Source organism: Rattus norvegicus, chromosome 3, assembly GCF_036323735.1.
Source record: "Rattus norvegicus strain BN/NHsdMcwi chromosome 3, GRCr8, whole genome shotgun sequence".
Classification (NCBI taxonomy): domain Eukaryota; kingdom Metazoa; phylum Chordata; class Mammalia; order Rodentia; family Muridae; genus Rattus; species Rattus norvegicus.
In genome coordinates, this window is record NC_086021.1 from 54,469,052 (window position 1) to 54,495,233 (window position 26,182).

The following is a 26,182-nucleotide window of genomic DNA, read 5'->3' on the forward strand; positions in this document are numbered from 1 at the left end:
CAGCGCTGTGGTAACCGACTTTACAGAAGGGTTACCCCCTTCCTGGGTGTCCATAGCAGGTACTCCAGCCCCTGGCTCTCTTCCTTACTAACTCCTTGCTCCTGAGAATGCCTTGGTCAACCTCTCTCTCTTCCACTTTCCTTTTCTTCCTCCCGCTTTCTTTTGTGTGCATTTTGTTTATGGGTGACTATGTATATACATATGTGCATGTGGAAATCAGAGGATAACTGGAGGAGTTCATTCTTTGCATTTACCATGCTAGATCCCAAACAAACTCCGAAGCCATACTTTTCCCCCTCTCTCTCCTTTCTGTCCGTCTGTTTATCCATCTTTCTCCTCTCCTTTCCCCCTTTCCCCTCCCCTCTCCCCTCCCCTGACTGTGTAGTTCACAGTGGTCTGGAATGTATAGCAATCCTGCCTAAGCCTCTAACATGCTGATATTGCAGGTATGAACCACCATGCCTTGGCTAATTTTTTTATTTCTGAGGAAGCCTTACCATCTTTATATTCTAGATGATTAGTCTCTGTAAGGCCTTTCTATAGTGATGACTTTTTCTTAGAGGCTTGAAAGGCCTCTACTGAGGCCCCAGTGTCTTAGGAACTCATTTCTGCTTATCATTTCTCAGGGTGGGTCATGCAGGGCAAAGACCTCTTTGTTAAGCTCACCAGCCTTTTGCACAGTAAGCTGAGATCTTATAGTTGGGCTATACCTGGGCATGAAGGCCCGAAGGTCTTTCCTGTTTTAATGTCTGCTTTCTAGGAAGCAACTGGACTTGATACCTGTTCAAACCTTTCATGGATAAGTGCATAGAGGATGTTCTCTTCATGTTCCTGGACTGTTCCCCCTCTGGCTTGTCATTTGAATGCCTGGTTCTCTTTAGTGGGGCCTATAGGGGTTCAGGCTGTATTGGCTTCTATCCAGCAGAACATCTTTAATAGCCACCTAATAACACAGTCTGTGTTCCTTCACTCTTGTCTTCCAGACAAGGACGTTGCTGAATCCTGGGGTGGATAGGGATGTATTGTGCTTTTGTGTTCCAGGCAGGAAGTGTCTCACATTGCAGTGTGTTGGATTCTGGACCCTTCGTATCTTTGCTTCACAACTCATGCAAGATGGACTACGTATCGTATCCTTAACTGCTTCAAGTCAAATGTCTTATCAAAGGAATGGAAGTAGAAGTATCCGGGATGCTGGATAGTTTAGTCCCAGGCCTCGGTCTCTGGCTGCTTGCTTAGACTTTTATTTCCAGAACTCAACAGTGAGCTGTCAGGAGTGCCTTCTGCCTCTGATTGATGGGTAATGTCTGCCATGAGAAACAGGAAAGAAGGCAATATCATGTGTTACTTTTTTATTGGCCGAGTTGGCAAGGTGAAGTCCTTCCTAAATCTCTTTTTGTGTCACCGTAGTACTTGCTACTTTGTGCTGAGTATGTGCTAAATAAATACTCTCTCACGTGGCTCTTTCGGAGTTTGTTCTTTTGGAAACTGGTTAGGTGAATCAGGAAGTCTGGCCATAGGAGCAAGGCTGCTACCTAGAATACTCATTCTGGTAGAATTAGCATGACAAAGGTTCAAAAGCCTCCCTCCTGAACCTTCCTCACTACTCTTAGCAGCCTCAATGAGAACCTTCAAGTTTCACTGAGCTCTGAGGCAGTAAACTGAGTGGCCAGGTGCAGCACCAGGTGCCATGCGTGGAGGTCCCCAGGTTTTCAGATGCATCAAGTCCTTTATTCAGAGGAGAGCACGAAGACGCGGTTACTCTTACTACCATCCTGACTTGAGCTCAGAGTGTTTGGGTGACTTGCCTCAAGTCATTCAGATGCTAGGTAGTGGAGCCCGGCTTCCAGCTCAGGGATGTCCGGATTTAGCTGACTGTAATCCCTGCAGCGCCTCAAGTGCTTGCCCACGACACAGAGCCCTGTATGTTCTTGGCAAGTTGTATCTTCTTTTTCTATTTTCCAGCTATAAAAGGAAGGATTGAGCATTATGACTTCCGTCTCTCCCCAGCTCCAGTTGACTGGATTCTCAGTCACATACTGAAGATGCCCTTGAGCCTGCACAGGGTCCACTGCGAGATCTGATGATAATAAATACTGCTGGAGGTGTGCAGATCCCAGTGAGGACTAGAACCCCAGCACACTCCAGAATTATAGCTTGTCAAGAGCAAAGGACTTATTTCCCCAAACAATTAGAGGACACCAGTAATTATGTTTAATTACACACTGAACAGTTTTCCTATTGTGTCAACCCATTGTTTTAATTGTGCTTAAGAGCAGCAGGCTATTATTTTGCAGTTTGTGAGGTTTAAAATTGCTTTGGGTCGCAGTCAGGGAAGCAGAATTAAGAGCACAGGCTCTGGAACTGGGCAGACCTCATGCAAATCCTGAATCTGCCACTTGCAAGCAGGCTTAACTTCTATAAATGATGGTCTCTCATTGGGAATCACAGGGCAGCAACCTCAGTGGGTAGTGTGAAGCCTGGGTAGCTTGTATGTGAGGCATGTGGATGCCAATCGTTCAGAGTTGCCTGTTATTATTATTATTATTATTATTATTATTATTATTATTATTTATTGCTTTTCTTTTCAAGGCCAGGTCTTGCTTATGTTGCCCAGGCTGGTCTACAGGGGTTCAGGTTGAGTTGGCTTCTCAGTAGCAAAATTACAGCAGAATATCTTTAATAGCTACTATGAGCAGCATTACCCAATCTTGTCTTAGTTTGTTATTATTGATAATGAGTTGACCATTGGAGGCTCCAGCCCCAATGTGCGGCTCCATCTGCGCTAAGTGTGGGCTCCAACCTGGAGGGGTTGCTGTGGTTCTGTACCATTTTTGATATTAGAGTATTCATTCTTTCTTTCGTTTGAGAGTGTTGTCTGTTACCTCATTTCCTAAGGGTGTGTGAAATGGAGCTAAGAGACACACTTAACCATTGAAGAAAGTCTAACTGTGAAACTCTTGATAAAAGCCTTGAGGGAGAGGAGGAAACCCTAGCACACAGTGGACAGTGGTCTTGGTGGCTGATCATTTTAAGCAGCACACAGATAGGGCCTTAGGTAACATGGGAGCATACAGGGAAAAGAGAATCCTTTTGATTTCTCTTTCAGGCCTTGTGAGTGTTTCAAAGGGAAGCCCTCAGCTTGCTGACCATCTTTAGTCTGTCTATGGGACTTCCCTCTTTACAGGAGGAAAGGTTAGGTCCGAGGCTAGGAGTCCGTCAGAGGCTGGGAGTCCGTGTTTAGCCACAGTAGTAGCTACACTCAGTAATGTTGTGTTGTCTGCATTGTGCCCATCTTTAATGTTTCTCGTTGTAGCACCTAATTATTTTTATTCGTGATAGTCATATTAAACTTCCTCTGGCAATATATTTAAGGGAGAACGATGTAAGGAAACATTAAGTGAAGTGTAGAATGAATTGTATGTGGTTATAGAGCAACAGGAGGAACTGCATTAAAGGGCCACACAGAACCCTGAGGTGGGTGCCATCAGTAACATTAGCGCGGTGCTGGTGGTGGTGGTGGTGGAGGTGGAGGTGGAGGTGGAGGGACAAAAGGCTCTTAGCCCCAGGGAAGGCCAGTGCTTCCACAGAAGAGAAATTAAAGAACATCTAATACACAGAGGAAGTCATTGCAGCAGAGAGAGGTGGCCTCTCTGGGAGAGAGGACAATAGAGGGAGGCAGAGGAGTTGCTATTGCTTTGGGTTTTTGCAATCAACAGTCAATTTAACAGAAGACTGGACCCAGTGAGACGCTTTTTAGAGCACTGGTTCCCAACCTGTTGGTAGAGACCCTTTCGTGGGAGTGAATTCATTTCACAGAGGTTGCATGGCCATTGGAAAATACAGGTATTTGCATAATGATTCATAACAGTAGCAAAATTACAGTTGTGAAGTAACAACAGAGTGGTTTTTTGGTTGGGGTCAGAACAACAGGAACTGTATTAAAGGGCGGCAGCATCAGAAGGTTGAGAACCACTGGCTTAGTTAGAGGTAGGCTCCGGAGTGTGCGACAGTGCAGCAGAGGCAAACGGGAGGCTTACAGCTTTTAGAGTTACATACGTGTGCATGCTTTCAGGTAGTCGAGAGAGAGACGTCAAAAGTATGTGTCCCCAAGAGACTTTGGAGAGTTCAGGGGCAAGGAGGTGGGCGGACAGGTTCACCTGGGACAGAGAGAAGGATGAGGCTATCTCTGAGGCCAGCCTGAGAGAGAAGGCAGGATAGGAGGCAGGCCATCTCTTTTACTGGTAAATTCTGCAAGTAGATTTTAGCCGATTTTTGATGTTAAATTCAGCAGAAAGTGACAGTGAAGATGGAGGTTGTCTGCCTGGAAGGATGCAAATGGCCGTGAGAGACAAGAAACTCAGGTGCACACTCATTGGTCACTTGGTAGTCCCAGGGAAGGACACTCGTAATTGAATGGCCTCTTCCAAGGAAGGGCTCTGAACACTAGAGAACGGAGATGCTCTGAGGAAGGCTGGTCTTTGCAGACCATTCAGGACTATCAGTTTAAATCTCCCCATTAGATTGATGTTGCATCAGAGAGTTTCTCCTTCACTGGCTCTGTCAGCAATCCATGTCACAGGATGATCTACTTGGATATGTGGCCTGTGACTGGCAACCTGTCATATTGGGGGCTTCACCTTGGAGGTTGTGAAGGTCAAGGGCTTTGGACACTCTCATAAGGCACCCTGGTGTGAACTTTAGACAGGGAGTGATCCAGCTCATTGCATGACCGGCTCCAAGCTTTGATCATTGACTGAGAAACATAAGATCTCTTATTGTCTAGCTCGGTTTGTGTTTGCTCTCCTGTGTTGTTTTCTTCCAAATGTGGGAGTAGTGTCATTTGGAAGGAATCTGATGGGGGTTGGAGTATGGGTAGTTTCCATGTGTGGTTCCAAGTCTGGGGCTTCTTGACCTCAAACCAAGGCTCATGACATCGGTGGAAGACTGAAGAAAGCAGAGGAGAGGGATCCTCTGAGGATCTGACTCACGGGGGGTTGGCCTTTGTGACTGAGTGGCCCACAGTAAGGGAAGGAAGGGGGAGTATGTGTACAACAGCCCTGCCCAAACACAGGTGCTTCGTCAGGAAATGAGAGAGTCTGTGGGTCAGCAGACTCTGTCAGGTTAAAATCAATGCTCATCTGGCTAATGGAGGGACCAACCCGTCGTCTGCAGACTGGGAGGCGCTACTGGAGGTTTCATTATTCTTTTGATCTCAGATCTTTCCAGTCCTGTTCAGTCTCTGCTGCCACTGTTGACATCCACAGCTTTGATGAGTACCGTCCACAGCACAGATGTGGAACTGATCTGGAACAGGCATCCACAGGCTTATTAGGGGTGGACATAAACCTTTCTAGGCAACTTATGTGACTGTCTTAGAAGTATTGTCCATACTCAGTTCCCAGTAACTCAGTTGGACATTGACTAGGTGGAAAGTCCTAGCTGCCATGCACAAGATGTCCTCTCAGAAAGGAGTACCACTAGAAAGAAGGCTTTGAAACAGGTGGGCTGTGTGACAGAGAAGGGATCAAAAGAGTTTACAGTTGGTCAGCAGTTACAGACACCACAGTTCTCCTGAGTCCCCCAAGACCCCACTGTCTGGACACTTTATCCTAGCCTCACTGGTCATGTGGACAGTGAAGACATTTTCTTCTATCATTAGGAGAGACGGAGAGCAGTGATCTCAGCTTAACTTTAAAATATCCTGCATGAACACCAGGCATCCTACAAAATGTCTCTGCTCCACAAAGCACAGAGGTCACACTAAAGGTCCGTCCTCACCTTAGCAGAACAGAAGAGGTAAGAACAGAGTGTTCTATCCCACACATAATTAGATAAAAACCTAGTTATGCAGCCACCCAAGCCTCAGTTTCTCCCACTGTGAAGTGGGCGTCTTGTGGGACCAGCCGAGGATTCAGTGAGCTCGTTTCTTTAAGCTCACACACTCGTGCTAGGTCCAAGAGCTGCTTAGCCTTCTCCATTGCTGTCACTCGCTCTCTGTGTGCAGCCTCTGTTGTAATCGCCTCTGGCTGGAGGGGCTGAGAAGCGCTGCCAGCATCATTCTGGATCCTCCTTAGAGTAGAAGGCTTACTTCACGTGAGACCTCGGGTTTTCTAAGCTGACACCTTTTTTCATTAGACAGCACTATTGCAGAGGAATACAATGGAACAGATCTGTGAAGTTATCTACATAATGAGGCTAGTGTGGCACAGAAGCAGCGAATCCCTTAAAAATACTGTCTGAATTTTCACCTATTTATAGAGCCTTGAGAGTGTGCCTCTCTACTCTTTGCTTCTTTGCCTTTCTCATCAGACCCTGAATACTGTACTTGGGAACTGTCTCCTCACTACTGGTGTCCTAGAATCTAGCAGGCTGCCTAACTAGGGAGCGTGACACCTACATGTTAAATAATAAAAATCCTTGTGCTTAGGAAAATTTGCCAAACAAGTGGAACTGAATTAAGGTCTGGAATGCAGAGTGGTACAGAGAGTGATTTGGCCAGGTTGGGCTACTCTAGCTACTGTGAAGGCCACTCTCCCTATAGAGAGGTCTTCACGTTTTGTACACTGTGGCTGAAGGAACATGGGCACTTGCTATAGATTGCCACCTACCCATTCACTCTGTTGAGGAGTTGACCTGCCGTCCCTGTCACATCACAGGTGACGACATGAGTTTCATTGCTGTGGGGGATGTACCTTGTCAACTTGTGCTATCCCTGTGTTCTCTCTCTCCCATGTTTCTAGCCAACCCACCTGAACTCGAAGGCGGAAAGAGGAGAGACAATCTCTGAAGAGTGTTTGAGATTAAGATGGACAGCATAATGTGTGACTTGTAGCTCAACATGGCGACCAATGCATTAGATTCCTAGTTTTTGCAAGAGCTTGGGACATGGTTCTTTATTGTCCCAATTTGCCTTGTTGCCTTCCTCCCAACCCCACCCCTTTCCACTCTGTTTGCCAAGCTGCCTTAGCTCTCTCCGGACTCCTACTGTCTGATTGGTCTTAACGATTATTTTACTTTATAGTTTATATTCCCAAGCATCAGAGCTCTACAGAGTGGCAAATAGAAACCAGAATGGGCTATTCCTTTGCTTAAAAGGTTATCACAGAAGAATGTACTGGGGGGCTTCCCAGCACCGCTCTCTGAGCTCTCCACCCGCCTCCTACCTCCTTTGCCTTGCTGTCTCTGGATGGAGTGACCCACTTTTCAGCAGGTCAAATGTTTAAGTGAGGCTTCTTTTCTGCTTGCTGGGCCTGGGGCATTCAGCCCTTGACTTCCCAGTCTGGTAAGCCTGGCTTCAGGCCTTGGCTCTGCTGTCACATCCTCCACAGTTAGTTAGTGCTGAGTTGAAATGCAGTGGACTGGATCTGTGTGCTCAGAAGTCTAGAACTTTGGAAAATTGTGGGCTCAGAAGTCAGACTTTCTTGCCTCTGCTCCTTGCTCTACTGTGCCAAAGTTAAATATTATTTCTGACCTCTGATTTCTGTGTCGTAAGATGGGTGTTTAATACTCACCTTAGAGCTTTGCTATAGTTGTTCGAGATGGAAGCCTGCTTTGGCCCATAGCCTTTATGTTGGCAGTATTTGGAGTAACATTTTGAAATGACTATATTATTTTAACATCTATAATAAATATTTAAACATAGCAAGGATCCATTCAGAGATGAGTGAGGTAAGAAACAAATTCTTTTTATTTCCCAATTTTATTTTATGTGCATTGGTGTTTTGCCTGTGTGTATGTCTGTGTGAGGGTGTCAGATCGTGGAGTTACAGACAGTTGGGAGCTGCCATGTGGGTGGTGGGAATTGAACCCTGGTCCTCCGGAAGAGCAGCCAGTGCTCTTAACCACTGAGCCATCACTCTAGCCCCAGGAAACAAATTCTTAACTAAAATTTTCTGAAAGTAGTGGTGTTTGTAACATGCCTTGCAACTTCTACAGTGATTTTATATGCCTTTGAAAAGTTTATTACTGGATCAAACTGTTTTACTTACTGCTAAGACAGGGGCCCGAGTAGTTTTAAACAAGTCGTTGGAATAAAGCAAAAAGGATTTCCGTGGAATGCTAGTAAAGTAAGGTGACAGAGTACCATCTGGAAAAAAGCATCCTGGTCTAGTTAAGTTTCAGGCTTCTTTCATCCTTAGGCAAAAGGAATGACAGGGCCTCAGTTTAGGAAAGGCTGGTGCCTGGGCTCTACATGCTGCTGTGATGGTATGAAGTGGGGCGTTGGGAAAGGGAGCAGTTGGTTTGCTCAGTGAACAGGTCATGGTGGCCCTAAACCTTGGCAGTATCTCCATTCCTTTGTCTTGGTGTCATTACTTCTGTCTCATTTATCCACCAGTTCCCTGTGTAGGCCTAAATGAAAAATCCGTGATTTCCTAAAAGTGGTCTTTGAGTTTCTGGAAAGTAACCTAGGCAACAGCTGCCATCACAACCCACACATCCAAAGTGCTGTCTGGAGCAAAACTAATGGAAGACAAATAATATACCACTCAGCTGTGGAACCTCTGGGATTAGTGTTTTTAAGTCACTTACAAGTGAGTGCCGCCCAAGGGTTTCTTCAGATTGTCCCTTGTTTACAGGTTCTCAAACCAACATATAAAGCACCCTATGTAGACTTGTGATCCTGGGCAAGCCATGGGCTTTTCTGAATCTAACTTTGTTCCCTGAAAGATGCAGAGTAGCAATTACACGAAAGTGTGGTTACTTAGAAATGTATATAGTAGAGGGACTAGCACACTCGATAAAATGTGTCAGCCCTGTCTTACCTTGCGCTGTAACCCAGACTCTCGCTTTCTTTCCATGACACGGTGCTTCCAGATGCCTGCTGTCTGGAGTAGACTATGATTAGAGACCCCCTGGAGGAAGACTGCTGTGGATGATCAAAGGACAGGGAGGGTACTTGTTAGGTGACCATGTGGCAGCAATTCTGGAGGTCACACAGCTGAACAGTATGTATCCCACTGGTTTCTAAGAAGAGGAAGAGGGAGGGACAAAAAGGGACATTATCCTTATGTTGGAAAAGAGAACATTTGGCATGAGTCTTAAAAGATGGGCAGAATTTTTGACAGACAAGGTCAAGCCATTAGATGTCGTTCAAATTAGGGGGGATGATGCAAGTGGTGGGGTAGCAGTAGGGAGGTTGCAAGCTCACCACCAGATGTTTGGTGGGCAAGGACCCTCCTGGCAAATAGTGAAATGCATCTCAGTGGGCAGTGGGGTGGCACACAGTAAACATCTTAGTAAGTTGTTGAGCACCTTGGCCAAGGAAGATGCATTTGGAAAAGGATGCAGAGATGCACTGACAGGAAGGGAGACTAGATGACAGAGGCATGAAGGACCACTCTGACCCTGATGTGGGGAAGATGGCCCTGAGCTTGTCAGCGTAGGTGACTAGGGCTAGAAAGAGGAGGAGGCAGAGGAGAAGTTGAGTTCTCTCTTCAGCCTATATCTCGTCAGCATCCATGCAGGACTGGCTTCAAGGACCTTCCTAGATCCATGAGTGCTCTGTGTAAAATCACGTAGTGTTTGCAAGTAGCAGCTCACGTCAACTTCAGATCTCTCTAGATTACTGGTATAATAATAACATTGTAACATAATAAGATGTAAACATTGTGTAAGTTGTTGCTATGCCACACCGTACAGATAATAACGGCAAGGAACAGTGGCAGTACAGAGGCGATTTAGAAATATTTTGAACCTGGTTGGTTGGTTGGGTAAATACAGAACTTGAGGTTGCAGACGCCAACTGCATGTTGTGTTGTTTAAGGCAGTTGGAGCATCCAAGTGTGTTTGTTTCTGTCTGACAATAACAGGGGTCTGGAGCCCTGAGTTAGAGGTGGGTTTTTGGGTCTTCTCTTGAGAGGCACGGCTGGATAGGCTTTAAAGCTCTTCTAGGGCAGACAGGACGAAATGGTGCAGAGTGAGGGAGAGCATGATAACCTGATGGAACTTGGATTGGCAAGAGGGAGAACAAGTGACTGAGCTAGGGAGGTCAGAAGAAAGTGTGAGCTGTCCATACAGTATCCAGCATCCAGGGAGACAACAACGAGCAGTTTCAACACGCTGCCTGGGGCTCAGAAGCAAACAGCTGGCTTTTCCTAGTTCCCTTAACTTATGGATCTGATAGGTGAGTGGCTGCTCCTGGTGGAATGCTGATCTTGATGATACATTGTTGTCTAATCAGCTAGTGGTTCAAGGAGTTTAGTCCAGGATCAGAAACGACGAGGCAGGTGACGCAGAGAGTATTGGGTGGACTTGAATTTTGCCTTCTCTTGTGCGTGGCCACCTAGCCTTTCTAGTACTTTAAGCATTGAAAAATGAGGCGTTTTTGTCATCGAGTAAAAAAGTGAAATAATTTAAATGACTGATGATCTTCCTATACTTGATAATAGGACTCAGGTGGTTTTGTCTAGAAAATTGTGGTTGCATTCAGGGACACTCACTTTTGTTAATAGAGATTTCTGCAGGGAGAGGGGCATTTGTTGATTCGATGTTGCACCACTGCACTGAGCTCCAACTGTCCTACCTGTCTCCATCTCACTGGATGCCGTCTCCAGGACGCCATCTCACTGGACCAGAATGCTAAGCTTCATGCTGACCACATTCAGTCCTTCCATCCTAAATGTGACCAGCTACAGAAGGCCTGCGCACAGTTTGTATCCATCAGCTTTCCCTTCCCAGCATCCACGATACCCCCTCTGTGTGTGTGTGTGTGTGTCTGTGTGTGTATGTCTCAGTGTGTGTGTGTGTGTGTGTGTCTGTGTGTGTATGTCTCAGTGTGTGTGTGTGTCTGTGTGTGTCTGTGTGTTTGTGTCTGTCTGTGTGTCCATGTGTGTGTCTGTGTCTCTGTGTGCGTGTATGTACATGCCCACATGTCTGTCTGTCTGTCTGTCTCTGTGTGTGCCCTTAGCCATAAAGACAGAGCTGCCTGAGCCAATTTCTTCTGGTTTTAGTTTAGTGTCATCTTCATCGTCTTTCTGTAATTTGTGAAGTTATCTTAACAGGGAAGAGCAAGCTATTACATTCTGAGTTGTGTCATGTCGGGTTCTGAACTTGACATGTTCTTTTATTACAGCATGTCAGAGCCAGAGGGATCCACCTCTCATTTTCTATGGAGGAGGAGGCCTAGAAAATATGGTTAAGTTGTATAAAGTGACAGATTTGGTCAAATGCGTGAAATTCATAGGAAATCCATAGTTGAGTTCCCGGAGGAACAGTGACAAAATGCCTCTTCTGGGTGGGAGGCTTGGTGTGGAACCAGAATTCTGGTGCTCATTCTTGGAAGCTGTTTCCTTTTCACAGAAAGGGAGGCTAACCTTTCTGCCCCGTAGTTCCAGAAACAACCAGAAACGATGCACGCAAACATACCATGACAGTAAAGCTGTCATCCAGCGTGCTGGGTAATTATTACTATGCGAGCTGTTTCCCATCAGTGAGGAAATGAGTTAAAAGGAGGCTGCTTCTCTCTGGCTCCCTGCAGTGTGGCTTGCTGAGCTGGTCAGGTGGTGTCTGGGCCCAAGCTCTCACATCAGCATCACATGTGCAGCCATGTGGCTTTGGTGGGTGTGTGCCGACGCAGGCCGCAGTGAGGTTCCACTGAGTATGTGTTGCTGTTCCTGGCAGTTGCTTCTAGGCCACCATGCCCTCGAAGGAAAGTAGACATTTCCTATTATCTGGCAAAAATAATTTCTCCATTTTGTTTGTAGTGAAAAAAAACTTTTTTACCTCCCCTCTGAGGAAAATTTTATTTTTTTCTTAGACTTGACTTGGTAATCTGGTGATGTACTGAGGACTTTTATTCCCCTCCCTGAGTATATACTCAGTGAACAGTGAATTCTTGAAGCCTAAAGCTCACCTTCTCTGGAGTTGCACATGCCTGAGGCCCAAGCCACTCGTGAGAACATTAGAGACTCCCACCTCCCATTATTATCATAGTGTCTTAGAGCTACAGAGATTCATCATTTTCAGGGAAAACGGAAAATACCGGTGAGCGTCTTGGCTCACTAGAATAAGAGGAACGAGCTTCAGAGGAAGGACCAGCCGTCCTGACCTCCTCTTTTCTCTTCTGCATCCTGGCAGGTGGGGAAGAAGGAGTGCATTCTGCTTTGGTTGGAAGTGAAAAATCACCATGTTTTTGAAACAGTTCTCATTATTCTCCTTAAAAGAAGTCATCCTCCTGTTTCCATTCTCCTGTTAGCCGGGCGATAATTCCGAATTTCTTTATTATCGCTCTGGCACTATGCCTTCTAGAATATTTTTTCATAGCTGTCTGCGATCTTGACAGTGCCTGTGTGTCCACGCAGCAGGGAGATTTGCAGGAGGGAGAGAATTGCAGCCTGGTTTCCTGCAGGAAGAAGGCTTACAAGATTCATTCTTGTGTGCTGCTTTTGTTCCTTTACGGTCTGTGAAGTGGTTGGCATTGCCTTGGCAACTCCGCTGGGAGCTGGGCATGGCTTTGTGGACGTCTGCTTCATTATTGACTCTCCTGGGAGTAGCCTTGGCTTCAGCCAGCATGGGCAGCAGCCTCCTTCCTAAGGGCAGAGAGCCAGGGTGGGGAGGGGCAGGGAATGGATGCTCTGTGGCTTAGTGTTTCTAGCCCCATTCAGAGCGCCATCCCTTTGCAAGCTGGGAAGTGAGAGTTTGCAGCTGGGATGGAGAAGTGGGCCTGGGGTTATAGTCCCCTTGTTAGGCAGCCTGACAAGGATGGGCATGAGCTGGCTGCTGGTCATTGCTAGGTACGGGGAGTTTGCCCTAATGTGCAGAGTCCTCTTCCCCTTGCCTTGGGAACTTTCTGGCAACTTCCAGACAAACAAGAATAAATGAACAGTAAAGAGAGATAAATGAGTAGAGGAGGACAGGGAGTCCTCGGGACTGTTAAAATCTAGGAGTGGGAGAATGACTCAAAGGAGAGATGGAGCTCATATCTCCTACCCCCACACCATATAATGAGGTCCTAACATCCACTTCTAGCCTCCTTGGTGCCCAAGTACCCTGTTAGTCCTGGGTCCTCAGCACCTAGTAGGACACCTTTGTACGAATTAGGGCTTAGTGATCTTCTGGGCACGTGTGGCCCTACGTGTCTACCCTACAGCTTGGCAGGTGACCAGCACCTGTATGAAGGAAAAGTCACTTCCCCCCAGGGTCCTGGGCAAAACTGGTTGATTTTTTTTTTTTTTTCTTGATACAAGGTCTTGCAGTGTTCCAAGGCTGGCCCTGGATCTTGGGGTCAGGTGAGCTTGCTCCAGCCTCTTGAACTGTGGGTACTACAGCCATCGATGAGCTCAATGGGTTTTAACAATGATTTGAGTTTCTACTCCTCCCCTCCACACTTCTTCACCTTGCCCGTGTGCGTTGGGTAATGGCCGCTTGTTTGGCAGGGATTTCACCTGTCTGAATCCCCATGGCACCCAGTGCAAGTGTAAAGTAAAAGGCAAAAAGGAGCAAGGCGTCTGGGGTTTGACCTGATTTGGGGTTCTCTAGAAGCCGAGTTTGAGACTAGAATGAAGTGCAGATGACTTTGAGAGGTGAACCCGAGAAACCCTGAAGAGGGAAATGAGGCAGGGGCAAAGGAAGCCCCAGTGTTGCCTTGGAGTTGCTGCCTTAGAGTTGCTCTAGGGGCCATTTGCAATACCTACCCAGTGACCCCTTCACACCAATCCTGGCCCAAACAGCTAAAGTACTGACCCCCAGGATTCGTCTGCCATTGGCTGAGGACTACTGGGTCGGAGGCCTAGACAGCCCTTCTGGCCTGTTTGTTTTGAGTGCTAGGAGGATTCCAGCACAGCCAACAGACCAAGGGATGCAGGAGTGGCAGTGGTCAGGCCGGTCTGTAAAGACGGGGAGGTGTCAGGCTCCTAGAACCCTGCTTCACATCGGCAGTGAGTATTTCACTCACGTTTCTTGAAGGCCCCAAAGCTGTAGTAGTAAAGTGATTACGTCTATGAGCACCCGAATCAGACTCAGTTCCTGTCTTTCCCGCATGGGCTTTGTGACTGAAGATGCCACTAATTATTCTGAAATGTAGACATTTGTTCTGGGAAAAAAGCTGTTTTGTGTCTGTGCCTCCTCCTCATTCTCAGGAGTTGAGCTCTGGAGTCACAGGCCTGTGCGCTTGGGGGAGCCAAGATATGATTTCACATTGGGTATCATGAGGGCAACAGGGTGTCAAGTTCTGAGCAGGTGTTACCGAAAGTTTCACTTTTTTCTATCTCTCCCTTGAAGGCTCATGGCTTGGGTAGTTTGCTGCAATTCAAGTTTTTGGTAGAAGTTGATCATCAGGCCTCAAACCTTGCAATAGAGAACACTGCTCCCACCTTGAGCATCTTCTACAGCACGAGGCCCTGTGGTAGATCCTTTGTTCACACGGTTGTATTTGATCCTCATAGGAAGCCTGAATCGTGGCTTCTGTTGACTTTGCAGGAGAACTATAGTACAGGAGACAGAGAACAGAAGGTGTTGGCAAGGGTATAGCAACCCTGGAACCTGCAGGCAGCTGCTGGGAAGAGTAAATGGCCCAGTCACTTTGGAAAGTAATCGGCCTGTTCTTCAAAGTTAAACTTAGAGTTATAATACGGCCCAGCAGGTCCACTATTACATGCATTCCCAAGGGGAACATACGTTCACATAAAACCTTGGGTGTGAATATTCAATAGCCCCAAAGTGGAATCAACACAAGGGTCCCATCCATTAATGAATAGTACATAAAATACTATACATCCAATCAGTGGAATATTGTTTGGTCTTGAAATGAAGCCATGATACATTGTGGAGGGAACCAGAAACATCCTAGGAGAGGGAACTGCTCAGAAGATCATCACGATCCCTTTCATGTGAGATACTGAAGGCAGGCGGTTCTCTGGAGTCTGGAGGGAGAGCTGGTGGTTGCCTGGAACAAGGGAGACTGTTGTGGGGACTGACTACTAATCCAGTGAGGGGTTCTTCTGAGGGCGATAGGAACTTAGGGCTCTGGACTTAGATGGTGGTGTAAGATTTGAATGTTCTCTGTGCTGAACTGCACAAAGGGGTGAAGTTTATTGTGTGTCAGTTATATTTTCTCAGCTTTGTCTTTTTTTTTCCCCCCCGGAGCTGAGGACCGAACCCAGGGCCTTGCGCTTGGTAGGCAAGCGCTCTACCACTGAGCTAAATCCCCAACCCCCAGTTATATTTTAACAAATAACTTCTGGTGACTATATTCATGTTGCTAAAACGTGAGCATCAGGACTACCTCAAGGACTTGGGCTTTTCTAGCTAATGTCTTAGAAACATTCTTTCAGATGAAAACCCACCGTAGTTTAATGTCTCCTGTGCAGACTAATAAGCTTTACTGATGTCCCAATTGTAGGTATCTTTAGTCTTTCAATTAAGAGCAAACCCATACAGCTTTCAGAAACAAATACACACACCCTTCCGTTTGTCTCCCACCGGAAGGAAGTGCTCTGCAGGGTGGACACTAGCCAAGGGGAGGCAGAACAACCTTAGGCCTTGTCTGACTTATTCTGGAAATAGTGCCAGGCTTCATGTTCTAGGGAGGTGGGCCTACACTTGATACTGCACACTTCTTTCAAAGGATGTTGCTGGCCGAGCGGAGTGCAGGCTCATGGAAATGGGCACTGTCAGTGTAAGTGGATCGAATGGCTCCGTTCACATTCAGCTGGACTGTAGCTCCTGCAGCACTAGCTCGGTCCATTGGCCTAATTAGTCGTGTGTACTCAGAAGTAACTTAGAACTGACTGGGAATGGAACAAGGACACATTTAAAGAAAGGACCAGAGACTCACGCCCTTCGTCTCCTGATTTAGAGTGAGGGTGATTCAAAGCAGGGATTTTAGTGTTCTAGATAGCAGCCCAGAGTCTAGACTCCAGGCATGCATTGCTGTCTACCTAGCTTTGTCTCCCAATATTACTTCTTGTGATGCCTTTGGGTGCTGGACAGTTCCAGAATTCTGTTTTTTTTTTTAAAATATTTTTCTCACCATCTCATATGAAGCCTACATCTGTCTTTTTCTTTGCCTCTGATCGAGTGCTGTCTTTCCATCTATCTGTCTGTCTGTCTTTTCTCTGTTGGTATTTGTCATAAACATGCCCACCGGCTTTCTTGCCATTTCTGACTTCTTCCCAGATCTCAAGTCCTTTCCTCCTGCTCCAGGTTAGTGCCATGCCATATCTACATTGAATTGCCCTTTGTCTTTTGCTACAACACTGACCAAGTTAATTCAGTCTTTCCTATTAATCTCAGAACACACTGTTTGGCTTCTCCTGCTTTTCAAAAGAAAATGTAAATCTCTTAGGAAGATAGCATCATGTAAAGGAAGAACACCGGAAAATCAAAGTCTCAAAGATATTTCTACAAAGCAAGGTGCTGAAAATGAGCTTTCCACTTTGTGGCACACGGATGGTACTATCTCATAAAGTCCTCACGAGGAGTGAGCTGCTGCAGAAGTGGGTGGGTCCGTTGGCTCCAACAGTCAGCATGGAGCAGGTCAGTTGAGGTTGAAAGAATTCATTCTCTCTTGTATTCTCTTTCTGCACTTCAGGGAATGAGTCAGCCAGGCACCGTGACTACTGATTGCTCTCACGACCAGCAACTCTAGTGGAAATGGTAGGCTTTCCGTCCCTCGTAATGAGACAGGGGCAAAAACATTCGAATTATGGCCAACTTTGGTCATAACTCTCGTTCAGTCTTCAAGCTTGTTCTTGGATTTCTTAACAATGTATTTATAAGAACAGTTAATTTTCTGTGCTTTATTCTTGGTACTAATCTTCTGAACATCATTTCCCCTTTGTTTGCACTTGAGTCGCTTGCTGGCGGGGAACGGTTCTTGGGTAACAGGTCAATGTATTAATAGACAGGCCATATGGTTCACAGACATTGTGCTCTCAACAACTTGAGAGGAATTCTGGTGGCACGATTTTTGTTTTTAATTTTAACTAGAGAAGTGTAAGGACCACCTGCTATTATTTTTTTCTATGTGATCCGGGTAGGTCATTAATTTTAGTATTCTGCTCCTGTGCAGTTGCACTGCAGTGCATAGTGGCTCCATGACAATGGTGGCAAGCTTCATTATTGGGAATGAGTGCGGGGTATGCCTTCCAGTTCCCTTGCTTGAGGTTCAGTGGGTTTGCCTACCTGCTTAGGACTTGCAGCTTCTGTTCCAGTGGGAGAGATACTTCATTGCAATGGACCGTTTGGCTGGTTGGAAATGGGTGCTATATTCCTTGTCATGGAGCAAACCAAATCTTTAGGTAATAGATATGTCAGTGTGAGGCGGGGTTACTTTAATTAGAATCATGAAAGCCCTGAAGGATGAAGAATGTGAGATATGAAGAATATGTCAATTTGCCTCAAGCCTGGAGTCACCTGAGATGAGGGAACCTCAATGACAATATGCTTCCGTCAGATTGGCGTGTGAGCATGTCTTTGGGAGCATTCTCTGGATGAGGATTGCTGGAGGGGCCCAGCTACCATGGACAGTGCTACCCCTGGGCAGGGAGTCCTGGAGAAAGGAGGCTAAACAAGTACAGGGCGCAAGCCAGTGAGCAGTGTCCGTTCTCGTCCTCTGTATCAGTTCCTGTCCTGCTGGAGCTCCTGCCTTAGCTCCCCTTAATGATGAACTCTAACTTATAAGATGGGATAGCTGCCCCCCAAGTTGCTTTACATCAAAATGTTTTATTACAACAACATAAAGGCAAATTAAGACATCAGCAGCTCATAAAGGGTGGCCAAATGCAGGTTTGAGCTCAGAGAACTGTGAGGGGAAGGGAGGCTGATAACAGAGGCGTTGAGAAGGGAGTGAAGAGGGTAGGAGGTCCCACTGGGCCGTACTGCAAAAGAGGGGAGCGTGCAGGCAGCCCTGAGCAAAGAGTCAGTGTGTGCACAACAGGAGCCACAAGAGAGTATCAAGTGGGGAAGTGACATCATCTTCTTTTTGAAATACTCACCCTGGCCAATGATAGAAATAGATTATTAGCCAGCAAGGTGGCTGCCTAGCGGCTTTGGCTGTTTTGTGTAAGAGATTGATGGAGAGAATTGTGTGGTATAGATACTATGAGTTGATAATTATTGGGACTATATCCCAGATGGGATCTCGGGTACACACTAGGCCTTAGGTGTTCAGTGTGAATATCTGGGTGACTGCTGGAATACTTGGATATGGAGGACATGACGGTTTTCTTGTGGCTAACGAAGTGGGACTCCTGAACTTCAGTGTTAGACGAAGGCTGAAATTGTCGTCTAAATTTTCTAAAAGCCGAGCACACAGCAGAGAGGCTTGGGTCTAGGCCAGTTCTTGACTATTTCTGCCTGAAAGAGATGCTGGCAGAGGACTCTGGCGTGTGTCGTCAGAGAGGGTGGAGAGGCCATGAGCCGAGAGGACACCTGGAGGGAAATGGGTCTTCAGAGGCTGGCGGGTAGAGGCCCTGCAGCCCAGTCCCATTGTCCAGCGCCTACGCAGCAGTGTTTCTTGAATTTTGTTCTCTGGCTGCAAACAGTTGAGTTCATTGCCTGCCTACAGAATCCTCAGCCATTGAAGCACTAGAAACATTAGACTCATGTGTCCTTGGGCATTCTGGGTAAGGGTCTCTGCTCCTGTTTTGATCAGAATTTTGAAAGATATTCTTAGTAGTAAAATGTGTGTGTGTGTGTATGTGTGTGTGTGTGTGTGTGTGTGTGTGTGTGTGTGTGTGTGCGCGCGCACACGCATTGGGAAAAAGAGGAGAGGATGAGGCAAGTGTATATATAATTGGTATAAGTCAGTTCTCTGGAAATATTCAACAATGTTCTAATCTCTCTCTCTTTTAATACTTTAAGGTTCATTTACAAACAAAAGCCTGTGTGAGAACTGAGAGCACGAAGGACATTGAAACGTGTACATTTCTAATTACTGTGCTAGTTCTGACAAGACGGGTGCTGTAACTAATGAATTTCAGTTTCATCTTTCTCGGCTTCAACCCAGCCATAAAATCTTGCAGGCAGTTGCCTTGGGGGATTTAACTTTAGGTCATTTAAAACTGTCATGCTGTTTGTCAACTGATAATTAATAGTATTTTTAAAGGGGAATAATGAATTCTTCTTTCCCACCTCTCTTAAAGGAAAATACATTGCGTTACAGCAGGCATTTAAACTGGAAGGCAAACTTAGGGCATCCCGACTGTACTGTGCACCATCACTCAATAGGTCATTTTTTTCTGCTGCATTAAATATGTTTTCTTTAAAATCCTGAAAGCAGGATCCTGCTGTGGACAACACAGTCTACACTGGCGTTCCCTCTAAGTTTGGGGAAATAGTAAATTTGTTTTAAGTTTCTAGAGGGTTCAGTGGATGACTTAGGCAAATTCCGTAAATGTTTATTCTCCCATGTTTTTTAGTGAATGAGACAGACCCCAGCACCTCATGTGTTCCAGTCAAGAGCTCTGCCGCTCAGATATACCCTCAGCCCTCTGTAAATGTCTGATTTCATTGTTTTTACTCTCCTGGTATTGGCTGAATTTTTAAAAAAGTTTTTAAAAATAATTTTAAATTGTGATTATGTGTTTGTGTACGTGTGTGTGGCTATGTATACATGCGTACTGGTGCCTAAAGAGGCCAGAGGACTGTCTTGGAGTGAAGCTGGAGTTTCAGACCTTTGTAAGCACCAGACATGGATTCTGGGAACTTAACTTGGGCACCCTGTAAGGGCAATACTCACTTTAAACGACTGAATCTCTCCAGCCCCTGATGTGGTTGAATGTGAAAATGGATAAGGCTACTAAGACAGTTAGTTGAGTATTTTGGTGAGGAATAGTTTCTTGTTACTCAGCTAAATAAATACCTGGTTTATTGACCAAAGTACAAAAGAGGCACAAAACTGTGACTGAGATGAAGAAAGCGATCTCTTTCCACCATTCCTTTCAGAATGGCTGTCGGTCTGCGTCTGTGAATGAAGCTCACCTTGTCTCCGAACCTCTTTTTTATGTTTTCTGAAAATTCTCCATTTTTCTGAGGTAAAATTAGATGTAACTTGTTTACCTAGCTAGGTCATTTTGGTTTCAGAGACTAAAGGTCAAACATAGGTAGGCAGTGGCATTTCACCTCCTTTTTGCCTGGAGCCGTGGTGACAAGTGAGTGGTGATTCAGCCTACCTGATGGCCTTGTGTTTCCTTGTAGGAAGGTTGTATAGGGATGTGGCACATCTTCTCTTGTAGCTCTTGAAGCTCTGACAGGCAGCTGTCTCTTTGAGGAGTCAGTCTGTCCCTGACTGGTTGGAGGTGTGGTTTTAGCCCTCCTCTCTCTTCTCTCTCCGATTTGTGGGCCAGGCTGTGAAAGGCTGTGCTGATTTGCCTAGGCACTGCTGGCAGAGAAAACTGCAGTATGGACTCGTGTCAAATCCAGCTTCTCTGAATTTTCCGTATGTAGTGGCCAGCCAAACTCCCAGGCAACCATTCTCCCTCACATTTCTTGTTCGTTGTGTAGAGAGCTCCTGTGTTTTGGAAGCTGCAATCCAGTTTAGACATTGCTTCTGTATGACAGGGAGCAATAGCAGTGCCGTGTATCTCCTGAGAATGGTTTCTGAAATCTGACCATGTCATCTCTCCAGTAACAGGCAGGTGTCATTTGGTTACTTATGTGGCCAGCAGTGCCCTGTGTATACGAACTGGCTTCAGATTTTCTTGCTAGCCCCTAGCTTGTGGTACTCTCTTGTTTCCTGAATACACCAGACCCTTTGGCGGCTGTTCACCCTGTGCCTAGAATGCTCTTCCCCGATGTCCGTCTTTCTGAACTTCTCACGATCATGAACTGAGACTTCTCTGGTCAAGCCTCCCTTGCTTGCGGTCAGCTCTGTCATCTGTCACCTTACTCCATACCCGGGCACCGTTTGTTTTCCCTGTGTCAACATTCTTGCCTGTTAGTTATCCACTCCATTTGATGGGGCTATTCACAAATCTGCAACTAGTCCAGAGTAAATTCTCAATAAATGTATTCGAAGGACTTGTCTACCTTTTTATCCAGAAAAGTGGATACAATTTAGAGGTCTGTGCTTTCTGGTCCCTTGGCGTCCAGCATCCAGGCATACGGTGTTTGTGGCTCGTGCTGTGAGGGTTTCATAGCGAGGGAAAGGCCTGGCTTGAAGACTGGGGTGGCCATTTAGGTACCTATGGCTTAACTACTAATATTGGTGCTTTTAAGGCCCAAACCCCTAACGTGTTTTCTCCACTCCTTTCTCTCGTCTGCTTTCAGCAAGGGAAGCCGTATGTCTTTGACCGAGTTCTGCCGCCCAACACAACCCAGGAGCAGGTCTACAATGCCTGTGCGAAGCAGATTGTCAAAGGTAAGTGCTGCTTTATTTCCTCCTGAGATTTCACTAATGAAAACATTAAGTGACATTTGCAGCCCGGCAATCAGTGTGCCTCCATTGTAAGCAGAGGCCTGTTAATTGGAAATACTAGATTGCTGTCTTGGCTCTGGCCCTGACTAGCTGTGACTACTGACTTCAGTCACATCCCCCAACCTCCGCGTTAGTTTTCTGTTACCTTTGCCACTTCTGGTAAGGTTAGTCTGCTACCTAAGAGCTGAAAAAGCAAGGTAAGGTCACAGGATCTCTGTCATGGTCTCAGGAAACTACAGGTAGAGTGCTCCTCAGGTTTTTTGAGGGAGGAAACTCATTGTTCCATGCTTTATTTAGCTGCACATGTTTGGCTGGTTTCTTTTACGAATAACTCTGAGAATGTAGTCTTACAGGTGAAAGGTTGCTCTTGCCACCAAGGGATAGTCTAGTGTCGTGACGTCCCCCCTTTGAGGTAGCTGTGCAGCCATCTGTGCTCTGTAGCATTCCTTAACCTCACTTTCATCTAATCTGCTTCCAGCATCCTACCACAACCGGACATGTGTTCCTCCAAACAGGAAGCTCCAAGCTTGCCTTAGTGTCACAGAGATCAGTTCTTTTCACTGGGACTGGCCTTGGCCCTGGAGGATTTGTGTCAAAAAGCAATCTGCACATTGCCGTCTCTCGCCCTTTCAAAGCAGGGGCAGGTCGGAGCATGCTGTGGCAGGACCTGCCATCTGGTCAGGGCCGAGGAGCATCTCTCGCTCGCCTGCTTTTCGTCATCAAATCCTCGCCTTCAGATGGGAATGTCATGCAGTTATGTGCTCAAAGGTCTTGGTGCCTAGACCCATATGGGCAGCCGTGGGTTTAAAAGACAGAAAGATCTTGCAGTTTTCGATCTGCTGTTCTCAGGAGCCGAGCTGACTAACCTATTTGAAATTCATGAAATTCAACCCTAGTACATCTGCTAGATTAATTCTGACCCTGGACACCTGCGTGGGAGGCTCACGTCAGCATGCAATGTTCCCGGCTAAGGTGTATGCGTATTAACAGTCTTGTTACAGACATCAATTAATATTGGAGGCTTTCTCAGTGAGATTATTATAGGAAACTGACAAGAAAAAAAATATGCCTAGGTTTTAGCTGTTTTGAATGAGCAGTTCTGGCCAACAGGGGTGGCGGTGGTGGTGGTAGTTTTTGTCTTTTGCCTCCTTTGCCTCTCTCTGAGTCTTTTCTGTTTTTAAAGTATGTCTTCCTAGACCTCCTATTCAGGCCTGCTCTTCCCCTGTAGCGGAGCTTGTGAATAGGGTGGGTTTTTTTTGTTTTTTGTTTGTTTTGTTTTGTTTTTAATTTAAGTAAGATTAATCACACGCGCCAGAATTTCCATCCTTTTCTCTCTCCCCAATTTCATTATCGGAAGCAAATGGTATTTACCACATGCTGTGCTAAGCATGAAGGCCATTTAAATACATCCAGCTACCTCTGTGCCGATGTAATTAGAAATGGATGCAGTCCATTTAAAGAACAACAGTGATTAACAAACAATAGAAATCGCCTTTGCTTTTTTATTCACCAGCGTGTGGCCTCTTCCAGTGTTCGGGTATTTTCTTAGTATGAGGTGTCAGAAATAGACATTCTCATCCCCGTTAACGTGGGCATTTTTTGCATTTTTTAAATGTGTCAGCTAGAAACTAAATTGAGAAGAAGCAGTCTCTGTGAATATATGCTCCAACTCTAGGTAACCTGCTACCCCAAATAAATGGTGACCTACAAAGGAAATCATTTGAAGAACAGAGCTCAGCGTATGATAAGCAGACATTTCTAGGGCGAGGTGGCTATAATGTGAATGCACTAATTTGGTGGCAATGAAGAATACCTTATTCTCCCTTGAAAAGAAATCGTTAGGATGACAAAGACCTAATGGAACATTTGTCAAACATTTAAAGAAATAGACTCTTATTTGTTCTTTTCATACAAGAAACAATACACCTTGATTATTTGTGCCTTCCACTCTCCCTCTCCCGAGAAACCCTCAATTCCTCCCATCCTTCCTCCCACCCCATGTACCTCCAACATGTCTCCCTCACTACTTCTTGGCCCCTCCCCCCTTTTGGACCCTGGGTTTAATTAGTGGCGTCTGTTGAAATACGGACTCATCTCATAGCTCCAGTGAGTTGATGGTTGGAATAGCCATGCCATGTCCCAGAGACAGCATTTCACAGCAACTTCTCCTTCCCCAGCTTTTTCTGCCTCTCTGAGTTGTGTTCTGAGCCTTGGGGAATGTGGGAGCTAGATAGGCTATCGAGGGCTGAGCAGTTACTCACAGAGAGACTTTTCTCATACTTCGATCAGCTGAGTCTCTCCTTTAGCTGTTGACTGCTGCAGAGAGAAGCCAAGATCGAGGGCCGCACAATCATTGGGTATTGGCATAAATATTGACAAGGCAGTTTGATGGCCGACTGGTTAGCAAACAATAATAATATGTTCCTCTCTAGGGCTGGTGAGCTCCTGAGCTAAGGGCAAAGGCCAGGTTCACAGTATCAGGCTTAAATTCCTTTCTGCGAAGTAGGCCTCAAATCCAAGCCAAGACTGGTTGGTTATCCATATAGCTTCACCAGCAGGGAGGAAGCTTCCAGCTAATTTCTCTGTGGTACAACCAATGTGTTGGTGTCTTCAGCAAGAAGGTCTTGTCATCCAGTTGTGCTGCATAAGCATGAGCAGTGGTAACCTGTATTGTGTCAGGGACTTTGGACTCTCCCTGACCAATAACTTGCAGTGAGCTCTCCCGTACTTGGTACTGAGATTTCATTTAATAACTGAGACTGTCTTCTGAGGGATCATTGTTTACTCATGCGGGGTAACTGTGTTCAACCTCTCTGTGTGGGTATGTGAGTGTGTGCGCATTTTTAAATGAATTTCCAAATTTAGTAGGTTTCTACTGAGGTTCTTTACACATCCTTAGTTTGGGTTAGCTCACCCTGTCCATCTCCTCTCTCTTCACTTCCTATCTCCATCCCTGTTTAAATCCTAAGATCCCTGCATCTTCTCCCCTTCATGTTATATGTTTCCTTCTACCCACTCCTGCTCCTAAGACCTCTTCACCTCTTCTTTTCCATCAGCCCTTTCTATCTTCCTGGGCTTGACAGATACCTGACTAAACTTTTAAAAGTAATCTCCAAGGCTCCTGGGAGAGAAATGACTTTCCTTTCTGCATCATTAAGGTAATCCACACATATATAAGCAAGGCCTTCTTGGAGTACACAGTGGAGCACCACTGGCTCATCTTGTCATAGAGCCCTGCCCAAGTTAGGATTGGGACAGGGTATAGAGACTGAGATGTGAATCAAAATGATTCTGAAGGTCAGCATGGTCTTCTGATTCATGGTGCTGTCATAGGCTGATGAGCTGTATCTCCTAGTCTAGTTAGACCCTTACAGAACCTGCTTTATAATTTTAGAATCCTGGTATTTCCGTCACTCCCACCTTTGTTGTGTTTTTCAAAATGTTGGCTGAAAGAGCATGACGATTTCTCCATTTCTGTGGGAAGAGGTTGTAAGGTTTGTGACTATAACCATGGCAAATATGGCTCCTGTGTATGCCTAGGCATTAAACTCCATGGTTACCAGATATTATTGCTGAGGTCCTGGTAACTGTATCCTAGTCAGCAGAAGCCACTCTGGGCCTTCTTTGCCTTCCAAATGCTTAGAAATGAATGTAGACTGCCTGAAGCTTAGAAAAGGTATTTTTATTTTTCTTGATTTCTTTAAGTTACAGTTATTTATTTATATAGGTAATATTAAGTGCTTACTACCTGATAAGCACCACCCTGGGCTGGAGTCACCAAAACATATAGAAGAGGCCTATACATATACTGTTATCATACTTTTAGGTGCTATGTAGGTGAAGATGGGCATATGTACAATACCAGGACCATACAGAGGAGTGAGTGCCCCTCTATGCCAATTTGGTGGTTGGGGGTAGGGAGTGGAGAACTGAGGAAAACTTCTTAGAAAGGTTGGGCCCGGGGTTGGGGATTTAGCTCAGTGGTAGAGCGCTTGCCTAGGAAGCACAAGGCCCTGGGTTCGGTCCCCAGCTCCGAAAAAAAAAAAAAAAAAAAAAGAAAGGTTGGGCCCAAGGACTATAGTTAATAGTGGGACTGTAGTAGCATCAGGAGCTGCGAGAGCCTGAGGTTACAAGCAATACGGCTTGCTTGGGTAGTCCAGAGGGAGTGGTGTAAGGCTTTGAGTATACAGTGGCAGTTTGGATCCTCTGGTGGATATGCTGGGCTCTATCCTAGCGGTGGTATGGTCAGTCTGAGAAGCTTTACGCGTAGGAAGATACACTCAGGGCTTTCTCATTATTCCGTGTGCTCTGTATGTCTGCCCTTAGGTACCTTAGATGCTGTATCTTAAAGCTTCCGTTTATGAGGTGTGAACACTACGTCCCCTACCAGATTAAAGTGGAATTTGATGCTCAGAGAGTAAAGCACTTTGGCCAAATCTAGAAGAATGAGTGGGTCTGAGCCTTGAGACCTATTTTGCCAGCTGACTGTGCTCTGAGTTATCTTGCCTTTCCTTTCTTTTTCAGTCAGGCCATATGGACTATTAACCAGCAGCTCAAAGTGCTGGGGATAGGACCGACCATGTGAAGAGAGTAGAGGAGAAAGGACAGCCACTGTGGCCCCGAGCCTTGTGCTGGTCAGTGTGGGTGAGCTTAGCGCAATGGCTTTTGAGCGGTCAGAGCGTGGAGATAGTCACTCTGCTTGGCAGAGACAAAAGCAAACGTGTTTTTCAAGCCCAAGAACTGCCTGCCACTTACTGTGATGAAAGGGTCTTTTTGCTGCCCTTGGTGCATGGAGTCTGGGTCTCCATTCCACAGTCATGGGCAGCT

The 26,182-nt window shown here is 45.9% G+C and overlaps 1 protein-coding gene across 3 annotated transcripts in view; it reads left to right on the forward strand.

Annotated features, from left to right (window-relative positions):
* Positions 1-26,182, forward strand: part of Kif5c (kinesin family member 5C) — a 150,365-nt gene that overhangs the window by 27,786 nt on the left and 96,397 nt on the right. For all 3 annotated transcript variants that reach the window (XM_063283549.1, XM_063283548.1, NM_001107730.1), the window contains exon 2: positions 21,208-21,298. In XM_063283549.1, coding sequence (XP_063139619.1) covers positions 21,208-21,298 — 91 coding nt within the window. The remainder of the gene's footprint in view (positions 1-21,207; positions 21,299-26,182) is intronic.